Source organism: Macrotis lagotis, chromosome 2 (assembly GCF_037893015.1).
Source record: "Macrotis lagotis isolate mMagLag1 chromosome 2, bilby.v1.9.chrom.fasta, whole genome shotgun sequence".
Taxonomy (NCBI): Eukaryota; Metazoa; Chordata; class Mammalia; order Peramelemorphia; family Peramelidae; genus Macrotis; species Macrotis lagotis.
The window spans coordinates 54504377-54528608 of record NC_133659.1 but is presented as its reverse complement, the minus strand read 5'-3'; the positions used below and the strand labels follow the sequence as shown (position 1 = coordinate 54528608).

Genomic DNA, 24232 nt, shown 5'->3' with positions numbered 1-24232 from the left:
TGTTACCACCCCAGGCCAAGCTTGTTTTTTAATACTTCCCTCCTGGAAACTTCAAAGCCAGAGAGTCACATCCAAAATCTCTTAAAGGCCTTTCATGGAAAAGAAATCATTTCTAGGCTACTACTCACTGTTGGCTTTTAAGAAGACAGTTTTCAATAAATGAAATAAAACTGGTTTACAGTTGAAAAATTTTAGAGGATTAATTAAGGTTGACAGTGGTGCTCCTCTGAGAAATTTTATGAGCCATTTTGATATTGTATAATAAGAAGAGAGCCTAAAGAGAGACAGGGAAAGACTGGGACTTCTGTGCCTGGGTTTATAAATGTTAGGTCCATGCTCTAATTGACTCCTACATCTTATCCCATCCCATAGAAGCTTTAGTATCCATACCAAGTGAACAAATTTGAATCCCAGTTCAGTCACTGTCTTTCTAACTTACTTATTTATTGACTCTAAGCCAATCATTTCTTCCCTTTGTGTCTCAGTTTTCTCATCTGTAAAACAAAATGATTGGCTTGAATGATAGTAAAAATACTTTCTAGTCCCACAATCCTATGGTCCTATGAAAATAAAAACTACAAAAGCTAAATAAAGGAGAATCTAGTAAGTTTATTCTCTAAAGTCAAAGTGATATTCTTTCAACCTTAGATAAAAGAAAATTATGGGTGAGATCTATGATATGACCTGTTGGTCTAAGGCATAGACCTGAATTTTACTAATCCTTAAAACAAGAGCATGCCTTGATTTAGGAGCTCTTTTTTACCAGTGTGAATACCCACATATCTATAACATAATTTTTGAAAACTGCTTAAGGTTCACAGAGAGACTTAGTGACTTGGATGCTTTCAAAAACCTAGTGAGTTTCAGGGCCAGATTAGAAACCATCATCTTGACCCTAAGTCCACTTTTTTATCCACTAACCCCCACTGTTTCTCTAAGAAAAATATGGATTCAAGTTTATTTTTAAAACAACACAAATGATTCACTCTTGTGACTGGCCATGTTGGGGGTAGGGAGGAAGGACTGCAAAGACTGATTGTCTTTGAAAGGTAAAGCAGAGTGATTTATAGACAAATAATGTTTGAAGACTCCAACTGTAATAGAGAAACCTTGCATTTGGTTAGTGGTTAAACAGCTATGAATTATTAATATATAAAATTTATACTATGAAGGGCTAAAACTAAGTTCCTACTTGGTCTTGAACACTAGGGAACCAAAAACATACAAAATATCCCTACAAATCATTCACAACCATAAAGGCATTGCCAAACATTTTACTATTAATAATCACCAGGAAGAGATGTAATGGGAGTTTTTCAAAATAGTAAGCAGAGAGGAATGTGACACCCCAACCACCATACACATACATACCCCACCCAAAGGAAAGGCCATATGGTTGAGCGGATTGAGCATTAAGTCAAAAAATCTGAATTAGAATTCCTGATTCTTTCAAACATTGGCTAGGCAAAGTCAAAGGTAAATACCTCTATTTTGTTGAACCTTAATTTCCTCATCTATAAAATGGGACTGATAATATTTGGACAATTGTCTTCACAGTGTTGTTGGGAGGACAATGTGTTGCAAACTACAATTCCAGCCTCCATTCATTAGAGTTATTTATTGATCATGGACTATTTCCATCAGCTCAGTCACTGGTGAAAGAGACAAAAATAAACCAGATGGTCCCTTCCTTCAAAAAATTTACAACCTAACTGAATGAACAAGAAAGTTTTTTCCCCTGGGTCAGCTAGGTGGTGCAATGGATAGAGCACCAGCCCTGGAGTCAGGAGTACCTGAGTTCAAATCCGGTCTCAGACACTTAATAATTACCTAGCTGTGTGACCTTGGGCAAGCCACTTAACCCCATTTGTCTTGAAAAACCTTAAAAAAAAAAGAAAGTTTTTCCTCATGAAAATCTATTTATTCAAATTTTAGGATTATATGATTTCTTTGATCTGCCCTCCCAGTCATGTACTATAAAGGTTCAAAGAAGACTGAAATCAATGTGCTCTAGAGGCATCAAAACCATAAGTACAGGGTGAGCTCAAACCAAAGGGCTACAAGATTATCTAGTCTAGTTATAGGTTTAGAATCACCCCAAATCTTGAGTTTCCTGAATCGTTGGAACCTCCCTAGAATAATGAAATTCGGATCCTCTCTGGTTCAAATGAAATAGATTCCTTAGCTCAAGCAAGAACAGCTCTAGATGTATTACAACAATAGCATTTATATGGACCTTTAAGATTTGCATAATGCTTCACAAATTTCATCTTATTTGTTCTTGTAACAAAACATGGTTTTATAAATAAAGACAGTGAGGTTGGAGTAGTTTAGATGACTAGCCCTGAGGCAGGATTCAAACTCAGTTCTTCATAATTCCATAAAGCTGCTCCAAAGGACCTTAGGAATCATCATAGCTTCCAGCAAAAGGTCACCTCTTCATAGTTCTTGCAAAGCCCCTTTGGCTACTCCATTCTAGGCTTTCAGCACCAAGTCTAGTCAAGAGTCAAGAATCCTAAAGACTAGAAGATAGGAAAGGGCAAGAAGAGAAGGAAGGAAGGGGTGGTATTCACAAAGAAATTATTTTCACTATTACTTTTCCAATTCCAACAGATCCACCATCTTCCCATTAGATGTTGGTGTTACAAACCCTTCCCTCTCATATCACATCTGCCAAGAAAAGTTGATGTGAAATGGGAGGGTATGAGTATCATTTAAAGAGATTAAGCCATAGGGAGCTAAAGAAATCTTCAGAAGACATTGAGTCTAGCATCCACATTTCATGATTTTGAGGTCCAGAAGAATTTTCACTTTCCTGAAGTCACTTAAGTAACAGGGTTGACACTAGAACTCAGAATCTCTGACTCCAAAGCTCCCAGTCTTTCTAGAAAACTAGTTTGAAATGAGAATGGTATTATCCCTGAAAAGGATCAGGCATTACATCTATGACACACACCCCAACAGCAGAGCTCTCAGATCAGGTAGCAACCTAGGGACAAGAACAAACTACACTTACATTAAGAGGTGAAGAACATTCTCCAAAGAGTTGTGATGGATCCTTGGTGACTGGATGGACCAGATGGGCTGCTTTTCTTTTCACACTTTGTCTCTCCTTCTCTCTCTCTCTCTCTGACTCCCAATGGAAAAGACAGTGGCTTCTGGACACAACCTCTGGGGACTTCCTAGGGCTCAGACCTTGGCCCTTTTGTAGGTCTCCCTTGAGAGAAGAAAGGAAATTAATATTTTATACACTCTTTTTGCATTCGACATTTGATGTACATATGGGATATCTCTGTAGATCATGATCCAATGCAAATACCTTAAGAAACACAGAGAGAACCCTCAGAAAATAGATTATCTTAGATAATACTCCAAATATTGGGGGGAGGATTTATGGGATTAAAGTAAACTTATAAGCACTGTAATGAAGAAAAGAGGACAGCCAGAACTCCCCAAACTTATACCTAACAGCAGGGAATCCTGAGAATCCATCCATTATTATATCCACTGTTCCCTATTCAATGGCCATTTGTGAAGGCCATTGAATAGGGAACAGTAGATAATAATAAAAATAATAATAAAAACAACTTTCACTTCTATTATTTCAATATATGCAAAATACTTTCCTCATAGTACCTTTGTGAGATGGATGAGGTATATATATATATATATACCTAGATGATATAGATATAGACATAGACATAGACATAGACATAGACATAGACATAGATATAGATATAGATATAGATATAGATATAGATATAGATATAGATATAGATACACACACACACAATGCCAGTAACTTATCTTCCCAGGATCTGAAAAGATGTTGAAGGAGCTAGATCACTTCTGAGGCCACTTCCAAATTCTATTTGCATCAATGGACAATTTATTCTTTAACTGACTTTCTGAATACCTTCTTTAAAGTAATGGGTGGGGTTAGATGACATTCCAAGTGTTCACTATGGAATCTCAAGCATTTCAGTTCTGTAGTCCCTTGGGCAGAATGGCTTCCATCAGGCCATGTGCCCACTGCCCATAGGTTAGAAAGATGGGGCAAGGATCCAAGTACCTGAATATATGGATGTTCATACTGATAAAAATCAATTGTTCAACTGAAAACATTTTGAAATTCAACTAAATTTAGTAGAAACTAAGATTATAGGCAAAGAAGCTTATTTCTTGATGATATAGGCCAGGAGTCAGGAAAAAGAGGAAATGGGTTTGTTCAGGGTATAGGTATGGACCTATTAGTCATTTTTTTCATATCCAACTTTTAGGCAACTCAAACCTAGACTTTGAAATCAGAAGACATGAAGGTAAATCAAAATTCTGATACTACCTATATGATACAAGTCCCTCACTCATTCTGAGTCTCAGTTTCCTCTATACTATAGATGTATAGTATAATCATTATAATCAGGGGTCTTAGCTAAATGATTTCTAAGGTCCCTTCCAATTGTAAATGGAAAGATCTTAGACTTCCTAATAAGCCCTACCTGTGAATCCCTATTTATTATCTTGTGTGATTTTTCACAACAGTCAAGAATTAAGTAGTTCTACTACTAACAGGCATCAATGAATCTCAGTCTTCTGGTATGAAGCTACTGTTATGGAGGCCTCTTTGGTGAGTGAGTAGAACTAGGATAAAAGTTAAAATACCCTATGATCATAATTTAAGGACCCATGAGGACAGCAGGAACTACCAAGATGGGTGGGTAGAAGGAATCTTCTGGTCCTGATGGATTCATATGAGAATTCTATCAAACTTTTGAAATAAAATTAATACTGATATTACACAAATTAATCCCAAAAATTGAAAAAGAAAAGCACTCTACAAGAATCCTTTTATAAGGCAGTCCTAATACCTAAAGATCTAAAAGATAAAATGCAGAAAGAAAAACTGTAGAACAATATTGTTAACTGATATCAATTCAAAAAATTTTAAACAAATCTTTTTAAGTGGACTACAGTTGTTTATTTAAGAATCACTCCTTATGACCAATTAGGATTTATATCAATAATGGATGAATGATTCAGCACTAGAAAAAGAATGAAAATGATTAATCATCTTAAAAATCAAAATATCCAAAACAATATAGGACTTATCTTAATAGTTGGAGGAAAAAGTCTTTAACAAAACCCAACATTTGCTTATTCTAAAATCCCAACAAAATATATGCAGAGTGGGGCAGAAAGCATCCATTTAAAATTTTAAAAAATTATGTAATGAGTATACACTAGAACCTTTTCCCATAAATAAAATACTAAGTAAGAGTATCCACTCTCCCCACTATTATTTGATATAGTTCTAGAAATGCTAGCAACAACAATGAGCCAAGAGAATGAAATTAAAAGCATAAAGAGTCAAAATGGTAGATTACAGGCAACAACTGGGACAAACTCTTCCAATATTTGCCTCCAAACAACTTTAAAATAATGCTTCAAAGCAAACTGTGAAGGAACAGAATTAACAGAAGATTAGGATGAGACAATATTCCAGTCAATGACAACTTAAGAGGTGAGCAGGAAAAAAATCTAGGATCAGGGCTGGCCTAGAGTATATACAGAAGCACCAGCAGTAGGCATTGGAAGTTATCAGCCCAGAGATAGTAAGGGGATCAGAAAACTGGTGAGAAAGAGATTTTAGGAAACCCTTTAATGGCATTGGATAAAGTTGGCACTAATTGGTAACCCCATTCCCATATAGAGTTCCAGGGCAGAGAGGTATACTTCAGGGTTGATCATAAAGATTCAGGGTCTCTACAATTCCAAGTCAAGGTGGAGCAATGGCACTTGTGGTTTTTGGAGAGAAGGGGATTTGGTCTCAGTTCCAAGGCCAAGAGAAGTATTAATGCTTGCAGCTGAAAGGTAGCAAGGATGCTTCCTGGCAAAAGACCAGAGCATAAGAGAATAGTAAGAGAATAGTGACCAAACCTCTCCCTGAATCACACCACCTTTGAAACACTGAAAACAGCAACACAAAAAAAAGTCTAAAGCCTGAAAGAGTGCTTCTTCCCCCAAGGTAAGCAGGGCTCAATTTAAATATAAAGTTCAAAGTCAAGAAATAATCTGGGAAAATGAGCAAGTGGAAAAAAAAAGAATTTGAACATAAAAAAGCTATTACAATGACAGGAAAGAAAGAGGTGAGCAAACAAAAAAACAGCTAGAACCAAAGCCACAAAGAAATATGTTAAACGGGAACAAGCACAACAAAAATCCCTGGAAGCATTAAAGAAAGAAAAAAGAATATAAATGGAAAAATTGGGGGTAAAATGAGAGCGATGCAAAAAAATTATGAAAAGAAAATTAATAGCTTGGTAAAAAGAGGCACAAAAATACTGAAAAATAGTACCTTAAAAATAGATTACATCAAATGGGGAAAGAAGAACAAGAACACATTGAAGAAAATAATTCTCAAAAATTATATGTTGGCAAGAAGAAGCTGTTGACTCCATGAAACATTAAGAAACAAGAAAACAAATTCAAAAATAGAAGAAAATGTGAACTGTCAGAAAAACAACTGACCTAGAAAATAAAGGAGAGAATTTAAGAATTATGTAACTATTGGAAAGGCATGATCAAAAAAAACAGCCTAGACATCATATTTAAAGAAATTATCAAGAAAAAATGCCTTTATAACTTAGATTCAGAAAATAATTAGAAACTGAGAGAAATAGAAAGAATCCACTGATAATCTCCTGAAAGAAATATCAAAATGAAAGCTTCCAGGAATATTATGACTACATTTCAGAGCTCCCATATCAAGTATAAAATATTACAAGCAGTCAGAAAGAAACAATTCAAATATCATGGAGCCACAGTCAGGATCACATATTATTTAAGCAGCTTCCACACTTCAAATAAGGAGCAGAAGGCTTGAAATGTTAGTCCAGAAATTAAAGAACTAGGATTACTGCAAAGAATTACCAAAAAAATGATTATAATGATTCAAGGGAGAAATGGATATTTAATAGATCAGAGAACTTTAAAGCAATAGATATAAAAGTAAAGAATATTACTAAGAAAGCATAAATATATAAAGAAGAAATAAAACTATACTTATTTACTGATGATATGATCTTATACATGGAAAAATCTAATGAATCAGCAGATACTACTAATTGAGATCTCTAACAGCTTCAGCAAAGTTATAGGCTACAAAATCAACTGAATTTCTACATAATAACTAGATATAAAAAACAATAAGAGAAATAACAAAGAGAAAGAGAAAATACAAATAACTATTAACGTATAAAGTATCTGGGGATTAACTACCATAGCATACAAAGTATTTTTATAGATTCAATTGAAAATGTGCTTCTTAAAGAAATAAAGAACAATTTAAATGTCTAAGAAATAGTCAGTGCTTGTGGCTGGGTTGATCTAGTATAGTCAAAATGACAATAGTCTTTTAACATTATACCGGGCAAGTTACCAAGGGCATATTTTATAGAACTTGATAAGATAATAACAAAATTCATTTGGAAAACCAAAAAAATCTAGAATGTGGAGGGAAATGATGAAAACAGGCAGGAATGAAGGGGGAAATAGCATTTTTAGACATCAAACTATATCATAAAGCAACAGTTATTAAAACCATCTGGTACTGATTTAAATAATGGAACCCAATAACCTAATGTTAGATAAAGTGGAAAATATAAATTACCTAAGAAAGAACTCATCATTCAATAATCCTCAATTAATTACTGCAAGTATTTTGGGGGAGTATCTATTACTATTTGAGTGCTTGAATTATGCAAGGCAGTGGGAACTACACTAATTCTGAAATCCTTAACATATAAAACAGGTTATACCTTTTTTCAAATATTCCATATGTGTCCTTTGGGTATAACTAGCTGCTCGATGAATCATAACAATTTTTTTGTGCTTAACCAGTAAGAAGTACCAGAGAATAGTGTAAATCAGTGATAGAATTTATTAAGTACTTATCATGTGCCAAGCAATGTGCTATAAGACAAGGTTACAAATTCAAGTTAATAAAGCAGTCACTGCTTTTGAGAGGCTTCCATTCTAAGGGAGGAAGCGAATACATAAAAAGCATATAGAAAAGTGGGAAGAGGGCAAATGTTATATGGGCACTGACATGGTTTGGAAATGACTGAACAGTGACATAAAAACCTGTTATGGGCAAATAAGGCAGCCATCTCTTCAAAGACCAAGAAAAGAGGCAAAAATCTGAGTAATTCTAGAAGTATGAGATTGAGAAGGATGTCCTTTCCAAGGAGAAAGTGCACTGGATCTGGAGGAAGAAGACCTGAGTTCAGATTCTACCTCACTTAGTCGTGAGATTATAGACCTCACTTAACTGAGCTATAAAGAGGTAATGATAAAATAAATATTTTAAAGAGTTATTATGAGATTCAAATGGGATGCTTGTGAAGTTCTCTGCAAACCTTTAAACACTATATAGATGTCAACTATTTTTAAGATCTGTGTTTGCTAGATATAGATAAGTATAGATATATGGGTACATAATGTATAGAAATGTTTATCTTTATATACTTTTTACATGTGCTTATATAAAATGTATGTATATAAATATAGGTATATATACTATATCTGTGTATAGATGTATGCATATATATATGTGTGTGTGTGTGTGTGTATATACACACATACATTCATATAATCAGCAGGAATGTATGTCTTCAGCAAAAGCACAGCCCAGAATTAATCATAAAAAGATGGTTGCTCTACAAGACCTATGAGAAATCACAAAGTTTCTTAAATGACCCCAAATTTCTCCCTAATACAAGGGCCTTTGTTCCCTTACTGCACTGAACTTGGAAGCAGGAAGATTCAAAATCAAATGTTGCTCAGTAAACTTACTAATTATATGACCCTGGGTAAATCATTTAATTTCTATTGTCTCAGTTTCATCATCTAAAAAATGGGAAGAATAACAGCACCTATCTCACAGTTATTATAAGATTCAAGTGGGATAGTATATGTAAAGTCTTTTGTAAATCTTAAAATGATGTTATTATTTTTGAAACATGAAATGTAATAACTTCCGAAGAATTAAAAATCAGTGGTACTCAATAAGAGAAGAGTCCATGTGCCTCCCTTATATTTTGACAATAGAAAGAGAAATCAAGCAAGGCCTTTAGCCCATTTGTTGGACCCATTATAGAGAACTGATGGAAGTAGTCAAACAAGAATCACATAGGATGGGCTGGCATGGATGCATTGGGATGTGCACAGATGGAGCAAATGAATGAAAATATGGAAAGATATTTATTAAGAATTTAGTATTAAGTATAAGTTCTGTGTTTGAGAACATTCATATTAACGACCAGAAAGATCCATTTGAGGATTTTTCAGTTTGAATTCCAGCACTGAAACTTAGATCTGTGTCAATAATCTCTATCTCAGCTTCCTTCTCTATAAAATGGAGATATCTGACAATTCACTTTAAAGGCTAGCTGTGAGCATTTACTGTTTTAAATATACATATGGTATTTTGTAAACCATAAGTATTAGCTATTATTATTATTATCATTATTATTCTAGGATTCTGAGAATTCAGAGAGTTGAGGTAAAATGAAGGTAAAATGAGGGAGTAGATTTTGTTTATTTGTGGGTTCTTTTTCCCCTTTTTTTAAACGAAAGGAACTTCCTGAGGTGTTTGTCATCCTGTCTGATTGCAAATGAGAGGCACATGCCTGTTTTCCACCTTCCCTTGAAAGTTTTCCAGTTCAAGGCGCAGATATTTCAGCAGACGTTGTGGTTTCCATTCACAAGCCAACAGGGCCTTAGAAATCTGCTCCAAATCTTAGAAGAATCATATGTAGGAGGGAGCAAAGACCAGAGCCCAGTGTGATTCACTAGATAGGAGACAGAAGATAAATGGTTGGTTGGTTGGTTATTGGATTGAACTAATTCACTGGGAAGGAAAGTTGAACTGAAGGCCAACAGCCACTGCCAAGTTTTCTCATTGAAATGAATAAATAATGATCATTGTTTTTATATGATGAATGAACTAAGAAGAATTGTTTAGTCAGTCTGAAGAGCTTAGTCTGCTCATTCACCATAGTAGCACTTTCATCAAAAACTGTCACAAGAACAAAAGAGACACTGACTACAGGTGAAGACAGAATAGAGAAACTATGAAGTTATAGAACAGGATCATGGCATTATTTCTTTTTGAGATGAATTGAACTTAAGAGACACCTTCAGTTGAAAAAACTGAATCCCAGCAAGGCAAGGTAAATTTAAAGTGGCGAATAGCAGAACCAAAGATCAAACCTGTTTCTGACCACTATTTTATATAGTGTGATCAGTGCAAAATCTAGTAGGCTCACCTCTCTAGGCCTGGACACTATATCTCTTAACTTCTAAAAACATGCTATTCATATAAGCAGACACTTCACTTAATCCCCAGATTTTTTTAACTAAATAATGATCTAATTCCACCTTATCAAAATGTGATGAAGTCCTCATCTTTTTTTATCTAAAGATGAAATTTTTGAACCCAGTGTAAGACTTGACACTTATCTCTATTGAATTTCATCTTATTTGACCTAGCATGATGTTCTAGTTTGTCAAGATCTTTGTGATTTTCTTACTGTCATCCAATGTTAGCTTTTTATCATGTTCAAAAGCCCACCATCTAACCCTTCACTCAGGTCATCGATAAGATTATCTTCTTCTTCTTTTTTTTTTTTAGATTTTGCTAGGCAATGGGGTTAAGTGGCTTGCCCAAGGCCACATAGCTAGGTAATTATTAAGTGTCTGAGGTCGCATTTGAACTCAGGTACTCCTGACTCCAAAGCCAGTGCTCTATCCACTGCGCCACCTAGCCACCCACATCAATAAGATTATCAAAGGAAAAAATATTCCTGGGTGGTCTTCCAAATTGATGTCCCACAGTTGACTATTCTTTGGATTCAGTCATTTGACCTAGTTTGAATTAAAGTAATAGTGTCATAGGATAGCTGGATCACACACAGTGAATAGAACACTACTCCTGGAGTCAGGAGGAACTGAACCAAAATTCAACCTCAGACACTAAGTAACTGGGCAAGTTGTGTAACCCTGTTTGCCTTGATTTTCTCATCTGTAAAATGAGTTAGAGAATGAAATGGCAAACAACTTCATTATTCTTTACATAGAAAACCCCAAATATGGTAATAACAACTCAAACATAACTGAAAAATAATTGAACCACAATGATAGAGAAAGAAGGTGGAGGGGCAGCTAGGTGGCACAGTGGATAGAGCACTGGCCCTGGAGTCAGGAGTACCTGAGTTCAAATCTGGCCTCAAATATTAATAATCACCTAGCTGTGTGGTCTTGGGCAAGCCACTTAACCCCATTGTCTTGCAAAAACCTAAAAAAAAGATGGAAAGAAGAAAAAAAGAAGTAGAATTTATGTGACACTTTAAAGTTTGCAAAGCGCTTCAAAAATATTATTTTATTCTCACAGCAATTCTTGGAGGTAGGTAATTAGCCCCAATTTTCAATAAATAATAAATGAACAAGTGGAAAATGAATGAATGAATGAATCCTTGTTGAGCTCAAAATTATAATCATCAAAAGTCATTCCATCATAGATAAGTAGTCAAATATAAGAACAAGTGATTTTCGAAAGGATTGAGAGATATTAAATACCATATGGTAGAATGTTCTAAATATTAAGGGAGATGTAAATCAAAGCAATTATAAGATTTCACCTCATTCCCTAAGAAATGGCTAAGATTACAAAAGATAGAAATGGTCAATGTTGGAAAACTTGTGAGAAGGTGGGCTCACCAGAACATTATTGGTAGAGCTATTAATCAGAACAATCATTTTGGAAACCAATATGGTACTACACAAATAAAATGACTAAATGTTACTTTGAACCAGAGATTCTACTACTGGGTTATACCCCCAAGATTAAAAAAAATAAAATTTCCATATCCACCAACATACTTACAGCAATATATTTTCTGATGATAAAAAATGTAAACAAAGGAAATATCCATCATTTGGGGAATGGTTAAACAGACTGTAGTACATGAATGCAATGGAACAGTAGTGTGATGCATGAAATGATAAATTTGATGAATACAGAGAAGCATGGAAAGATCTGATACATGAATAGCTGCATAGTGAAGTTAGCAAAGCCGGGAAAACAATATATACAAAGTAAATACAACAATGTAAACAGAAAGTACAATCAACATCCCCCCAAAACATTTAAAAGTGAATGTCACAGAATTACAAAGAATAAGCTGTCTTAGAAGAGAAATGAGAATAAATATCACCTTGTCCCTCTCCCAAGATGGGAGGTTCACATTTATGGTGCATTGCACATATTTGTATTTTTTTAATGTATTAATAAGTTGTATTGACTTTTTTCTTTTTTTCCTTCTTTTGTCAAAACATTTTTATGTGGAATTGATTTTCTAAAAGGGAGAGGGGAAAGATACTGGAATAAATTATAATGATGTCATAATAAAAATATCAATAAAAACTTTTATAAAAGATTAGGGTTCAATAGAGAACTTTGATTCTCTCAAGTGATCATGACTCTCTAGCTCAAAGTCATTTTAGTCTAACATAAAATGTTTCTGCAACATCAGCAAAACAATACAGTTTATTCATTACTAACATAACCCAGAGGAAGCAATGAGCTTTATCCAGTCCCAGAAGATATTTCTCCTGACAGTGCCTTCAGTACCTGCCCACCTTCCCTTAGGCCATCATCAAAGTTTGGCTCCAAGGAGTGAGAAATTTAGACTGAAGACATTAGGAGATGTTTAATTCTATATCTCCACATTTTTGGAGTTCAGGCCAAGAGAATTTTCTAGCCAGAAACACATTCCCCCTGGACTCTTAATTCTCTCTTTTCCTGCATTTCCCTACCCACCACTTTCAAATTCAAGAAAAATTTCTGCTTGAATACTTATTTCTTTTTAAAATTCTCCCAATGTCCCCTAAAGAAATCTGATGTTTCAGAACTAATGATAGAAGCTTCCCACCCAAAAAATATCCTGAAAGGACCCTTTATTTCAGATTAGAAACTGTTTTTGTGGACCTCCACTGCTGTGTGGTCAACAGTGTCCATGCCTGTGTTTCTACAGATTTAAGAAGCCCCAAAAGGGTCATTAGACTTAACTTGTGTAAATTTGTTCCAATGTGTGTCATGAGCCCCACTGTATGGGAGGACCATAGCCACCTTTCCCCAAAGTCTGAAAGAATGACAAGACTTTCTGGAGCAAGTTTTGTTTCTTCTGGGTCAGACCTAGGACCTAGATGTTCTGGTCATGGGACAATTGAACTTCTGGGAGGACTTTAAATATGAAGTCACAAATTCTAATAAGTCACATTTCACCACCATCTTTCCAGCTATGTCATTCTTACATATCCATCAAAACCCAGCTCAAATAGTATCTCCTCTGGGAAAATTTTGCAGAATACTCTTAGTTAAAAAGAACTTTCCCTCTATCACTTCTACTATGATTTTTGTATCATGAATTTCACTTTCACAATCAACATCATGCCCTGGTTATTTGTCTATGCCAGCCTTATCATCTCTATAATACAACAAACTCAACTATGAATTTTTTTTAAAAAGAGAGAGATTAAGGGTTGTTTTTTCTATTTTTTTCTTCTTTCTTATTCCAAAAGTTCATAATAATGGGTTGTTTGGGGATACTTTTTTTTTCTTTCTATTTTTGATGGGGCAGGATGAAAGGAATTTTGGTTGATTGAATAAAATAAAATAAGAAAAAATTTAAATGACTATAACCTTAAAGGCTTTCCACTAAGCTACAGTCATTTAAATTTTTTAAATGGTTACAACATGCATATTTTTAAATGGTTACAACATTTTATATATAGATATAGATATAGATAGATAGAGATGATATAGATAAGAGATAGAGATAGAGACAGAGACATAGATAGATATATAGATATAGATGAGATAGAGATAGAGATAGAGATAGAGATAGAGATAGAGATAGAGATAGAGATAGAGATAGAGACAGATATAGAATTTTAAATGGTTACAAAGTACCACTTCCTACAAGAGGTCTTTTCAGTCCCCTCCAGCTTATAGTAGCTTCTCTTCCAAGATTATTTTCCAATACTCAGTATTTGTCTTATAGGAACAAATATCTGCATAAGTTGTCTCCCCTATTTGAATGAAAATTTCTTGAGAGAAGGGACTATTTTTGCTTCTCATCTCTATCCCTTGCTCTTATTATCAACAAAAGTTCATTAAACTTTTACTGTGTACCAGTCACTGTGCTAAGTGCTGGTACACGGAAAGGGTTTAATAAATGCTTGCTGATTAATTGTACATCCTTCTACCCCTTAAAATATACAGAATAATATCATATATATATATATATATATATATATATATATATAGTAAGTGCTCACATATACATGTCAAATGAGTGAATAACTGATTGAAATGATGATCTATATGACCAGTTCATTACAAATAAAAGAAATGGAAATAGGGGCAGCTAGGTGGCACAGTGTATAAAGCAGTGGCCCTGGAGTCAGGAGTATCTGGGTTCAAATCTGGTCTCAGACACTTAATAATTACCTAGCTGTGTGACCTTGAGCAAGTCACTTAACCCCATTTGTCTTGCAATAATAATAATAAATATAAATATAAATAAAAAATAATAAAAGAAATAAATAATAATAAAAGAAAGTGGAAATAGCACCAAGATCATAATCAGGAAGAACTGGGTTAAAGCCCCTTCTCTGAGATATGCTAGCTCTGTGATCCTGCTTTTAGTGGCCCCAGATACCTCTCTCAAACTAATTAAATAGTTATTGATTTGCATTGTATTCTTATCAATATCTCCCTTCACCACTGAAATTGCAAGTCTAGATACAGATACAAAAAGAAAGTTAACATAATTGTTCAAATAATTTTGGAGGGGAGTTTGCCTAAATTATCTTGGTGGCTCTTCAGTCACTGCAAAGATCGGGTATTGAATGCCCTACAGAGGTGGTTTTCATCATTTAACAGCAGTGGGAATGTTTCTATTATACCCACAGCTGCCAAAATTATCCCTCCAAATGGAGAATCCATCTTTTCTCCCACCCACTGGAACCACAGCTGACATCATATTTCCGACTGAGATGAATGAGTAGTGTTGTTTTGCATATAAAGAACCACCCACTATTAAGAATATAACCATAAATTTTGAATTGATGGGACTTTGGGGGTCTTCTGGTCCAATCTCCTCATTTTATTGGTGAGGAAACTGAGACCCTAAGAGGTCACACAAGTAGTGAGTGTGAAAGGCAAAACTTGAACCCCTTTATTCCTGATCATTATTTATTTTTATCTTAATTATTAATCATTCTGACTGATTAAATCATTCAGCATATTCATTAAGTATCAACAATTTGTATGTGATGAGGATAAGAAATGTTCTTGATGTCCAAAAAATATCATCCAGATGGAGAAATAATAAAAAATAGCAGTATAATTATGGCTTATAAAATTTTACACATATAAACCTTATAAGAAGTTTATGAAGGAGATGCTTTAAGATAGAGGTTTTTCACCTGGAGTAAATGAACTTGCTTTTCAACAAATAATTTGGTGAATTTTAAGTTTTTCCCATTAGATTATGAGTTCCTTGAGGGCAGATATTGTCTTTTGTCTCTTTTTGTGTCCCTAGTTCCTAGTGTCCCTAATCCCTAATGTCTTGACACATGATAGGAACTTTTAAAAGGTTAATTGATTGACTGATTCAATATAATTGGTTTCCTTTATAATCCTGTGTGTTTTATTAATTTTAAAATATTATTCTGAAAAAGAGTTCATAGGTTTCACAGATTGCCATAGGGGTCCCTAAAATAAACAAAGAAAAGGCTAAGAACCCCCTTTTAAAGACTTATGGTCTTTTACCTGTAGGTGTTCACATAGGAATGCTGATCAAGGTTTTGAAAGCTCAGCTAGTCCAAGCTCCTTATTTTACAGATGAGGAAACTGAGGAACTGGCTTACTGAAAGTCATTCAGGTATTAATTGGCAGTGATAAGATTAAACTCACACTATCCAACTCCAAATCTGACAGTCTACTACATGGAGGCTAATTAAGAATTATTACTGTATTTAATTAATGGTTTACATATAATAAATTATAAATTAACTAATGTTTATATATAATTTATAATAATCAATCATTAATCACTATAAATAACTATTTTATTGTTATTATTAGTATAACATTATTCCAGTTCTAAATCTATGATTCTATAGGTACAAATTAGCAGTATTAGAGAGGAGAAAACCACTGGAAGGAACAAAAGAATGAAACAAAAGAAAATACTGGATCAAAACTATGTAATGTACAATAATAATATGATCAGGTCACAAATATAAAATGAGTTAAGGGATTACTTAGCACTCTGCATATATTAGCTTATGGGATCCCTGAAACTGTCCCATAGTATAGGGGCTACTTTTATTCTCATTTCACAGATGGGGAAACTGAGTCTCAGAGAAGTAAAGTCACTTTGCCCATAGCTGGTAAATCAAAGGTAAATCTTCCTGACTCTCTGCCTTCATGCTTTACCACTGACCCATGCTGCTTCTCCATTATAATGGTCTTTGCCCCATACTTCAGGGCTGCTCAATATCTAAGGGATCATAGAAGCTTCCATGCTTTTTTAAAGAGGGGTTACTTAGGCATTCTAACTGATTTTCTATCCCCAAAATCACAGGCCAGAGGCATGCCTTAGGAAATTAGAAATTTCTTATCCTTAGATTTTCAAATATAGAAGATCCATTCAGAGAAGGAATGAGGGGATGTCAACTAAAAAGAGAGAGTATGGCTAAGGAACAGATCATCTGATGCAGAGAAAAGTTAGAGGCTTTTTCCATTCTAGTACCTACCTAATCACCAATATTAACAGCTACTCTATCAGGGAGTCCACTCAGTAATCTGTTCCCACCATGATGGCCTGCTCCAATGACTCCTAACCAGTCTTGGACCCATTGCCACCACTCATGCACATTCACTTTTGTATTTACAAAGATGAGAGAGATATGGGCAGAGACTACTATGTGAATCAAAACCTTGTGTGAAATAATACCTTTTGGGCAGCTAGGTGGCACAGTGAATAGAGCACCAGCCCTGCAGTCAGGAGGACCTGAATTCAAATCCAGCCTTAGATTTTTAATAATTGCCTAGCTATGTGCCCTTGAGCAAGTCACTTAACCCCATTGCCTTGCGAAAACAAAAACTAAATAGTACTTTTCACTTTCCAGCCAGGCTCTATGTCTTTGTTCATGCAATATTCCCTCCCTCTCATACCATTCTAGAAAGTCCATTTGCTCCCCTCAATCTGCCACCTGCTATCTATCCCTAAACCTTGATCAAATCCCACCCTTTCCCTGACTCTAGGCCATCATCCTCTTCTGAAGTCTTCTTGGATTAATAGCTAGTTCCTTGATCTCATTAATATGAGAACTCCCTCCTGCAAATTGTACAGGACTCATGATTTAAGCCAGAACAAACTAGAATGAACTTATTCTCTACTACTTCTAAAATGCTTCTAGGCTATTACAAAAAGTTCCTTAATGGCAATGAACTATCTTAACGGAATTCCTCCAGCATTGGGCAGAGTTAGCATTTTAATAAAATTCTATTTTTACCTGCAATTTTTAATTGCTTCATATAAAACTAGTTTTCTCTAAACTTGGAATCTCTTAAAAGAGACTGGAAACAAGAGAAGGAAAAACCATATTTGGAGTTGGAGGATCTTAGTCTGAATCTTGGTTCTTCTCCTTATTACTCATCTGCTCTTGGGTTACCCACTTATTCTTCCTGCCCTTCAGTTTCATCCAGGTAAAATGAGAGGGTTAGACTAAATGACTCCTAAGGTTGCTTCCTGGACTAGACACATGATCCCATAATTTTATGTCTTGTTTCTTTTTTTTTTTAGGTTTTTGCAAGGCAAATGGGGTTAAGTGGCTTGCCCAAGGCCACACAGCTAGGTAATTATTAAGTGTCTGAGACTGGATTTGAACCCAGGTCCTCCTGACTCCAGGGCCAGTGCTTTATCCACTGCGCCACCTAGCTGCCCCATATGTCTTTGTTTCTTTGAGGGCAGTAAGCACATTGCTTCTCCCTCCTAGCTGCTCAATGAATGCCCACTTTTCCTCCAATTGATTTATTCATCACTTGATTGATCATGCCAGGAAATGATATACCAATTTAAGATTAAATTAGTCATTTTATAAAACCATCTAACTTGTCCTAGAGAGAATCCCTTATATGTACTTTAGTTTCCCTGAACTTTGGTTGATTATTTCCCCTTCTAAATAAATCCAAGAAAAATCACTCATATCATCTGGATTATATGATGAAAAGGAAGAAAAGGGAAAGAGAAAGGGTGCAAGAACCAGGGAACACTGTATAGTTGAAGCAAGAAAGGACAAAGGGGAGAAAGTCATATGGGATAAAGATTTAGATAAGATCCAGAAGCCCAAGGAACCCTGCAGGCTCAAGGGGGGGAAAAACATCAACACATATAGCCAGGAAGTAAGATATGTAGGAAATTTGGAAAATAGCTAAGGAGAGACCACTTGGGTCAAAGTTAAGAAAGAGTTTCTTGAACCAGTAGGTCTGGGAAGCTGTAGCTAACAGCAAGAGCAACCATGCTGGGCAGAATATTGTAATCTTAAAATAATGACCCACAGTCAACATCCAGAAAGAGCCAGATCTGGCAATCCAGGTGAGTAATAAGCATAGGAGAGGAAGTTCCAAAAAATATAATATTCTGATCTTTGGCTCTCTCTGTCCGATGGGGTATATCTCCTAACATCATCAGTTAAATTTGGGGCTATCCCTGTGCTAAATACAAGAGGGTTCTAAGCATATGTCTTGATTCTTAGAAAATTTCATTCTACTTTGAGATTCTCTTAATTGAAGAATGACTAAAGCACTCCATTACATGAAAGCAATCAAATATTATTTTGCTATAAGAAATTATTAAAAATTGATTAGTATAGAAAAGCATAGAAAGATTTACCTAAACTGATGCAATGTGAAGATTAAGAAAACAGCATACAGAAGCAAACATATATAATACCCAGTCTTGAATAAACACAAAGACTTAGCTACTGGGGTGAGAATTAACTCCCCCCAAAACAGCTGAGAATATTACACAGCACTAGAAGAAATTAGATTTAGATAATTACTTCACACATACATTATAGAAAGATAAGTTTCAACTGAGATCCTGAACTAAATCTAAAAGGTCACATCAATTAGGAAAAAAAATAGGAAAAATAACTATCAGATGTATGAAAAATACTTCATAACCAAATAAGGAATAGAGAGGATTACAGAAGATAAAACTGTAAAATGTTTATTATTTAAAATTGAAAGATTTTGCACAAACAAATCTAATAAAGTTATGATTAAAAGGGAAACACAAACTAGGAAAAATCTTTATTACAGGTTACTAAGAAATTTCTAATTCATTTCTAAGAAATATAAGGAACTATTTCAAATTCATATTGTCATTCCTGATTGAAATGAGTATATGGTAAGGATAGGAACAGGCTTTTTTCAAAGTAAAAAAATCCAGACTTCACCCATATTAAAAATGATTCATATCACTTTTAGAAAAATGAAAATTACAATGTTGAGATGTCACCTCACACTCTTCAGAATGTCAATGATGATTAAAAAAATAAAGAAAATGATTAATGTTGAAGGGATTCTAGGAAAACAGGTACATTGATGCAGTGTTGATAGAAATATAAATGAGTACAAGCATTCTGGAAAGCAATTTGGAATTATATATGTGACACATGCCCTTTAACCTAGCTAATCAACTATTAGACCTACATCTAAAAGGAAAAAAATTGCTGTTACCACAAAAAAATTATAGGAAATTTCTGTGATAGCAAAACAGATAGAAATCTAGGGGATGATAAATAATTTCTTGTATATAAATGTGATGGAGTAAGAAATGAGGAAATAGATGATTTTGTAAAGACATGAAAAAGCTTAACTGAACTGATGCAAAGTGAAGTGAATAAAACCAGAAGAACAATGTATATAACATCAGTATTATAAAAATGAACAGTTCTGAGAACTTTTAGTTGATGAAGATGAGAACAAAGAGAATAACTGATATAATAACAACAATATAAAAATAAGTTTCTTAGAAATATCCAGCAACCAAAGATCAATACAATGACCATTCATGGTTCCAGGAGAATGTGGTAAACATTCTGTCTATTATATTATATATAATATTATAATATAATCATACCATGTGATATAATACAGAATAATATAATTACATTATTATCATTTATATAGCACCTATTCTATTCTGGCATGTACTATGCTAAGTACTTTACAAAAGGCTTCTCATTTGACCCTCCAACAATGCTGGGAGGTAGTTGCTGTGACTGTCCCCATCTTTTACTGTTGAGGAAACTAAAATAAAGGTTGTGACTTGCCAAAGGCCACACAGCTAGGAAGTATCTGAGATCAGATTTGAAATCATGTTTTCCTAACTCCAGACCCAACACTGTCCACTGGGCTGTCAGCTGCCTATTTATAGAGATTTGACCACTTGGATGAAGAAGAGATAGAGATACAAATCAAAATCAAGATCAAGATTGAAGGAGAAATCAATAGAGAGAGAGGTGAACATGGATATAGAGAGATAAAAATGATATTTTTTTGAATACATAGAAGTGATGGTGGGATGAACTTTCTTAATTGCATGTATTTATCACCAAAATTTTTTTCTTTTCTTTTTTTTCAATGAAGTGAAAGTAGAAGGGAGAAAAAATATATTTGGCAATTTTTTAGGAAAGAGGTAAGGTGGTTCCACAGTTGTAAAATGTTACATGTCCATCCTTTCCAGTGAGGTCACTATATTACAAGTTTTACATTAAGTTTTACTTTATTATCTGATTCTTCTCACAAAGTGGGAATGATCTATAAATATTTGTAGTGTAAAAGCAAAACATATCAAAAAACTGAAAATGACAACAAGGTGAAGTTAGCAGAGCCAAAAGAACAACATATACAATGTTAATGGAAAAATCAACAACTGTATGAGAGAAACTGAATTCTGTCAATGGACCAGATGGTCTCAAATCTTGGATGTGAGAAGGCTCTTCCCCTGCTGCCTTTCAAAAGTGGGGATAGGATACTATGGAATGCTCCATATAATGTAAATCTCCTTATTTGTGTTAGTTAGTTTTGCTTATTCAATTTTTTCCCTTATTTTTACTCTTTTTAATAGAGATGACTGAGGTTGAGATGAGGAAGTATACATTGAGAAATGTAGGTGACATTAAAAACAAAAGATGTAAATAAAATTTATTTTTAAAAAAATAATACCACTTGGTCCTTTGAAGTTCTTATATATCCCTTCCCTGGAACTTTGAGATCTTGGTGCTCTTTTGAAAGACATTGGAAGGCTGAATGACTTGCCCAAAGTCAGCAGCACAAAATGAACCTCGAACCTAGGTTTCTGGCCTCAAGCCACTGTTCTTTCCAAAGCACCCAGATGTCTCTACACACATGAAACCTTTAAAGAACAGGTAAGCTTCTAAATCCTAGAAGAATTCAGAAAAGGGAGAGGTCAGTGTGAGCTGGAGTGGTGAAATAAGGTCTCATGAATGGATTAGACCTTAATGGGAAGGATGAGATTCATGCAAGCTGAGGGGAAACTGGAAGAGAAGGTTAACCATGAGCATAGTCATGGAGGCAGAGATGAGCAAGGTATGTCTGAGGAACAATGAGGGACTGGCTTGATAGTCCCTCCTATACTCCCTTCCAATATCTAACCTTGCCACCTTGCACCTTATCACAATACTCACCTTCTCATTTTTTTTAGATTTTTTTTTTTTACAAGACAATGGGGTTAAGTGGCTTGCCCAAGGCCACACAGCTAGGTAATTATTAAGTGTCTGAGACCAGATTTGAACCCAGGTACTCCTGACTCCAGGGCCAGTGCTTTATCCACTATGCCACCTTAGCCGGCCCTCACCTTCTCATTCTTCCTCACCCCATATATATCCAATAAATTCTCAAAACATGTCATTTCTACCTCTACCATATCTCTCATATATGGCCCATTCTTTTCACTCACATTACCACCATGTTAATTCTATCATCAATTATCTAGACTGTTACAACAAACTACTAATTAACCTCCTTGCCTCAAATATTTCCTCCTCCAATTCATCCTCCACACAATTGCCAAAATTATTTTTCCTGAATCAAACTTCTGATCAGGTCACTTCAATATATATCCAAAATATTCCAGTGTCTTCCTATTGGCTTTTACTCCTTGGCTTTTAGCTTGGCTTCTTCCTATTTTCCAGTCTTATTTTATATTATTCATCTTTAAACACTCATACCAGGCAAAATAGAATTTTTGCTACTCTTCACACAAGCCATCTCCCATCTCCATGCTTTTGTATATAAACCTGCTTCCCAAGCTTCAAATATTCTCCTTTTGTATTTTTGTATTCTTGGTTATTGAAATTCTGATTTTCCTTCAAGATTCAGCTCTCGAGAGGTTCTTGCCTTCACCTGAATTTTTCCTCTATGATTCATCTTTTTTTGTACACATACATATAAATTTCATTTTAATATTTTATCTGAGAAGCATGTTTTATATATATATAAATCTATAACTATATATTATTATCTACATGCACAACATGTGTTTGCTGTGAATATATATATATATATATACATACATACAACATATTTGTGTGCATAAAGATATTAAAATGCTATGTCCTTGAGGTGATTATCCTTGGATTCTCAGTTCCTATCACAGTATCCACCACATAGTACGTACTTTTTATGCTTGCCTATTAATTAACAAACACTCAGGTAGCTATCAATGGAGCTGGAGCCAGAGGAAGCTTTCCTGTGACCCTATGGCCTCTCTTCCTTGAGCTGGGGAATTGCCCAGCACTTTTCAAAGGCGCAGACAGGTTGTGTGCCAGCTGATCTTGTACCTTTCATTACTATTCAAAATTTTACAAATCTTAGGGAAAAGAACAGGACAGTGAAGCATGGATGTGCCTCGACTCCAGATGGTTGTCAAGCATAGATCTCCTTTGCAAGATATTGTGAAAGGCAGCAAAATATATCAAAAAGAACCCTGATCTTTAAGACAAAAGAGCTAAATTTCAGTCTTAGCATCAACCCTGTGTGACTACATATTTTCATTGTTGTTATTGTTAATATCCTTTTAAAATATTTTCATTTTTTTTTTCACAATATGCAACAATTGTTTTCACCAATCATTTTTTTGCAAGGTTTTGAGTTTTACATATATCCTTTAAAAAAGATTTCCCTGGAGAATAAGAGGCTCAATTAGATGAAAAATTTCAGTGTCACAAATCAGAATTAGACGAAGCTTTTTAAAAGAAGTCCTAAATGCATCCTCAATCAATCCACTGGGGACTGGTGTAGTAGAAAGAATGCTTAATTGGGAGTTATGAGCCCTCTGCTCTAATCCCAGCTTAGACATGTGGACTTTAGAAAAACCACTTCCCCTTTCCAGGAGGCCTCAAGTTTCCTCATCTGTCAAATGAGAGGGTTGAATTCAATCATCTCTAAGCTCCTGTTCAGCTCTGACAATTTAAAACACTGAAAATGACAACAAGGTGAAGTTAGCAGAGCCAAAAGAACAACATATACAATGTTAATGGAAAAATCAACAACTATATGAGAGAAACTGAATTCTGTCAATGGACCAGATGGTCTCAAATCTTGGATGTGAAAAGGCTCTTCCCCTGCTGCCTTTCAAAAGTGGGGATGGGGATACTTTGGAATGCTGAAAACTGAAGTCATTTGATTATGGGAGAATGACAATGATGATTAGCAAGCAGAATGACAACACCTTTTTTTCTCATCCATCCAACCCTTTTCTGAACTCTTTAGAATCTTGATGCAAAATTGACAATTGTATAGTGTGAATTCCTTCCCAGACTGTAAACTTCCTGAGGACAAAGATCATGTCTTAGTAATAATAAATAACATTTATTAATAATAATAATAATAATAGTTAGCATTTCTTTAGCAATTTAAGTTGTGTAAAATGCTTTACCTAAGTCAGTTCATTTCATCCTCACTACCTTCTACTATTACTGTTGCTGTTGTTCAGTCGTTTTAGTCACGTCCGGCTCCATTTGGGGTTTTCTTAGCAAAGTTATAGGAGTAATTTGCCATTTCCTT

At 34.8% G+C, this 24232-nt stretch overlaps 1 protein-coding gene across 2 annotated transcripts in view; it reads right to left on the bottom strand.

The window, feature by feature from the left end:
* Positions 1–24232, bottom strand: part of DDR2 (discoidin domain receptor tyrosine kinase 2) — a 226853-nt gene that overhangs the window by 192554 nt on the left and 10067 nt on the right. The window contains exon 2 of one of the 2 annotated variants that reach the window (XM_074221867.1): positions 3017–3217. In XM_074221867.1, the coding sequence (XP_074077968.1) occupies positions 3017–3217 (201 nt within the window). Of the gene's footprint in view, positions 1–3016; positions 3218–24232 lie in introns of those variants that run through there. The other variant, XM_074221868.1, reaches the window with a different exon arrangement.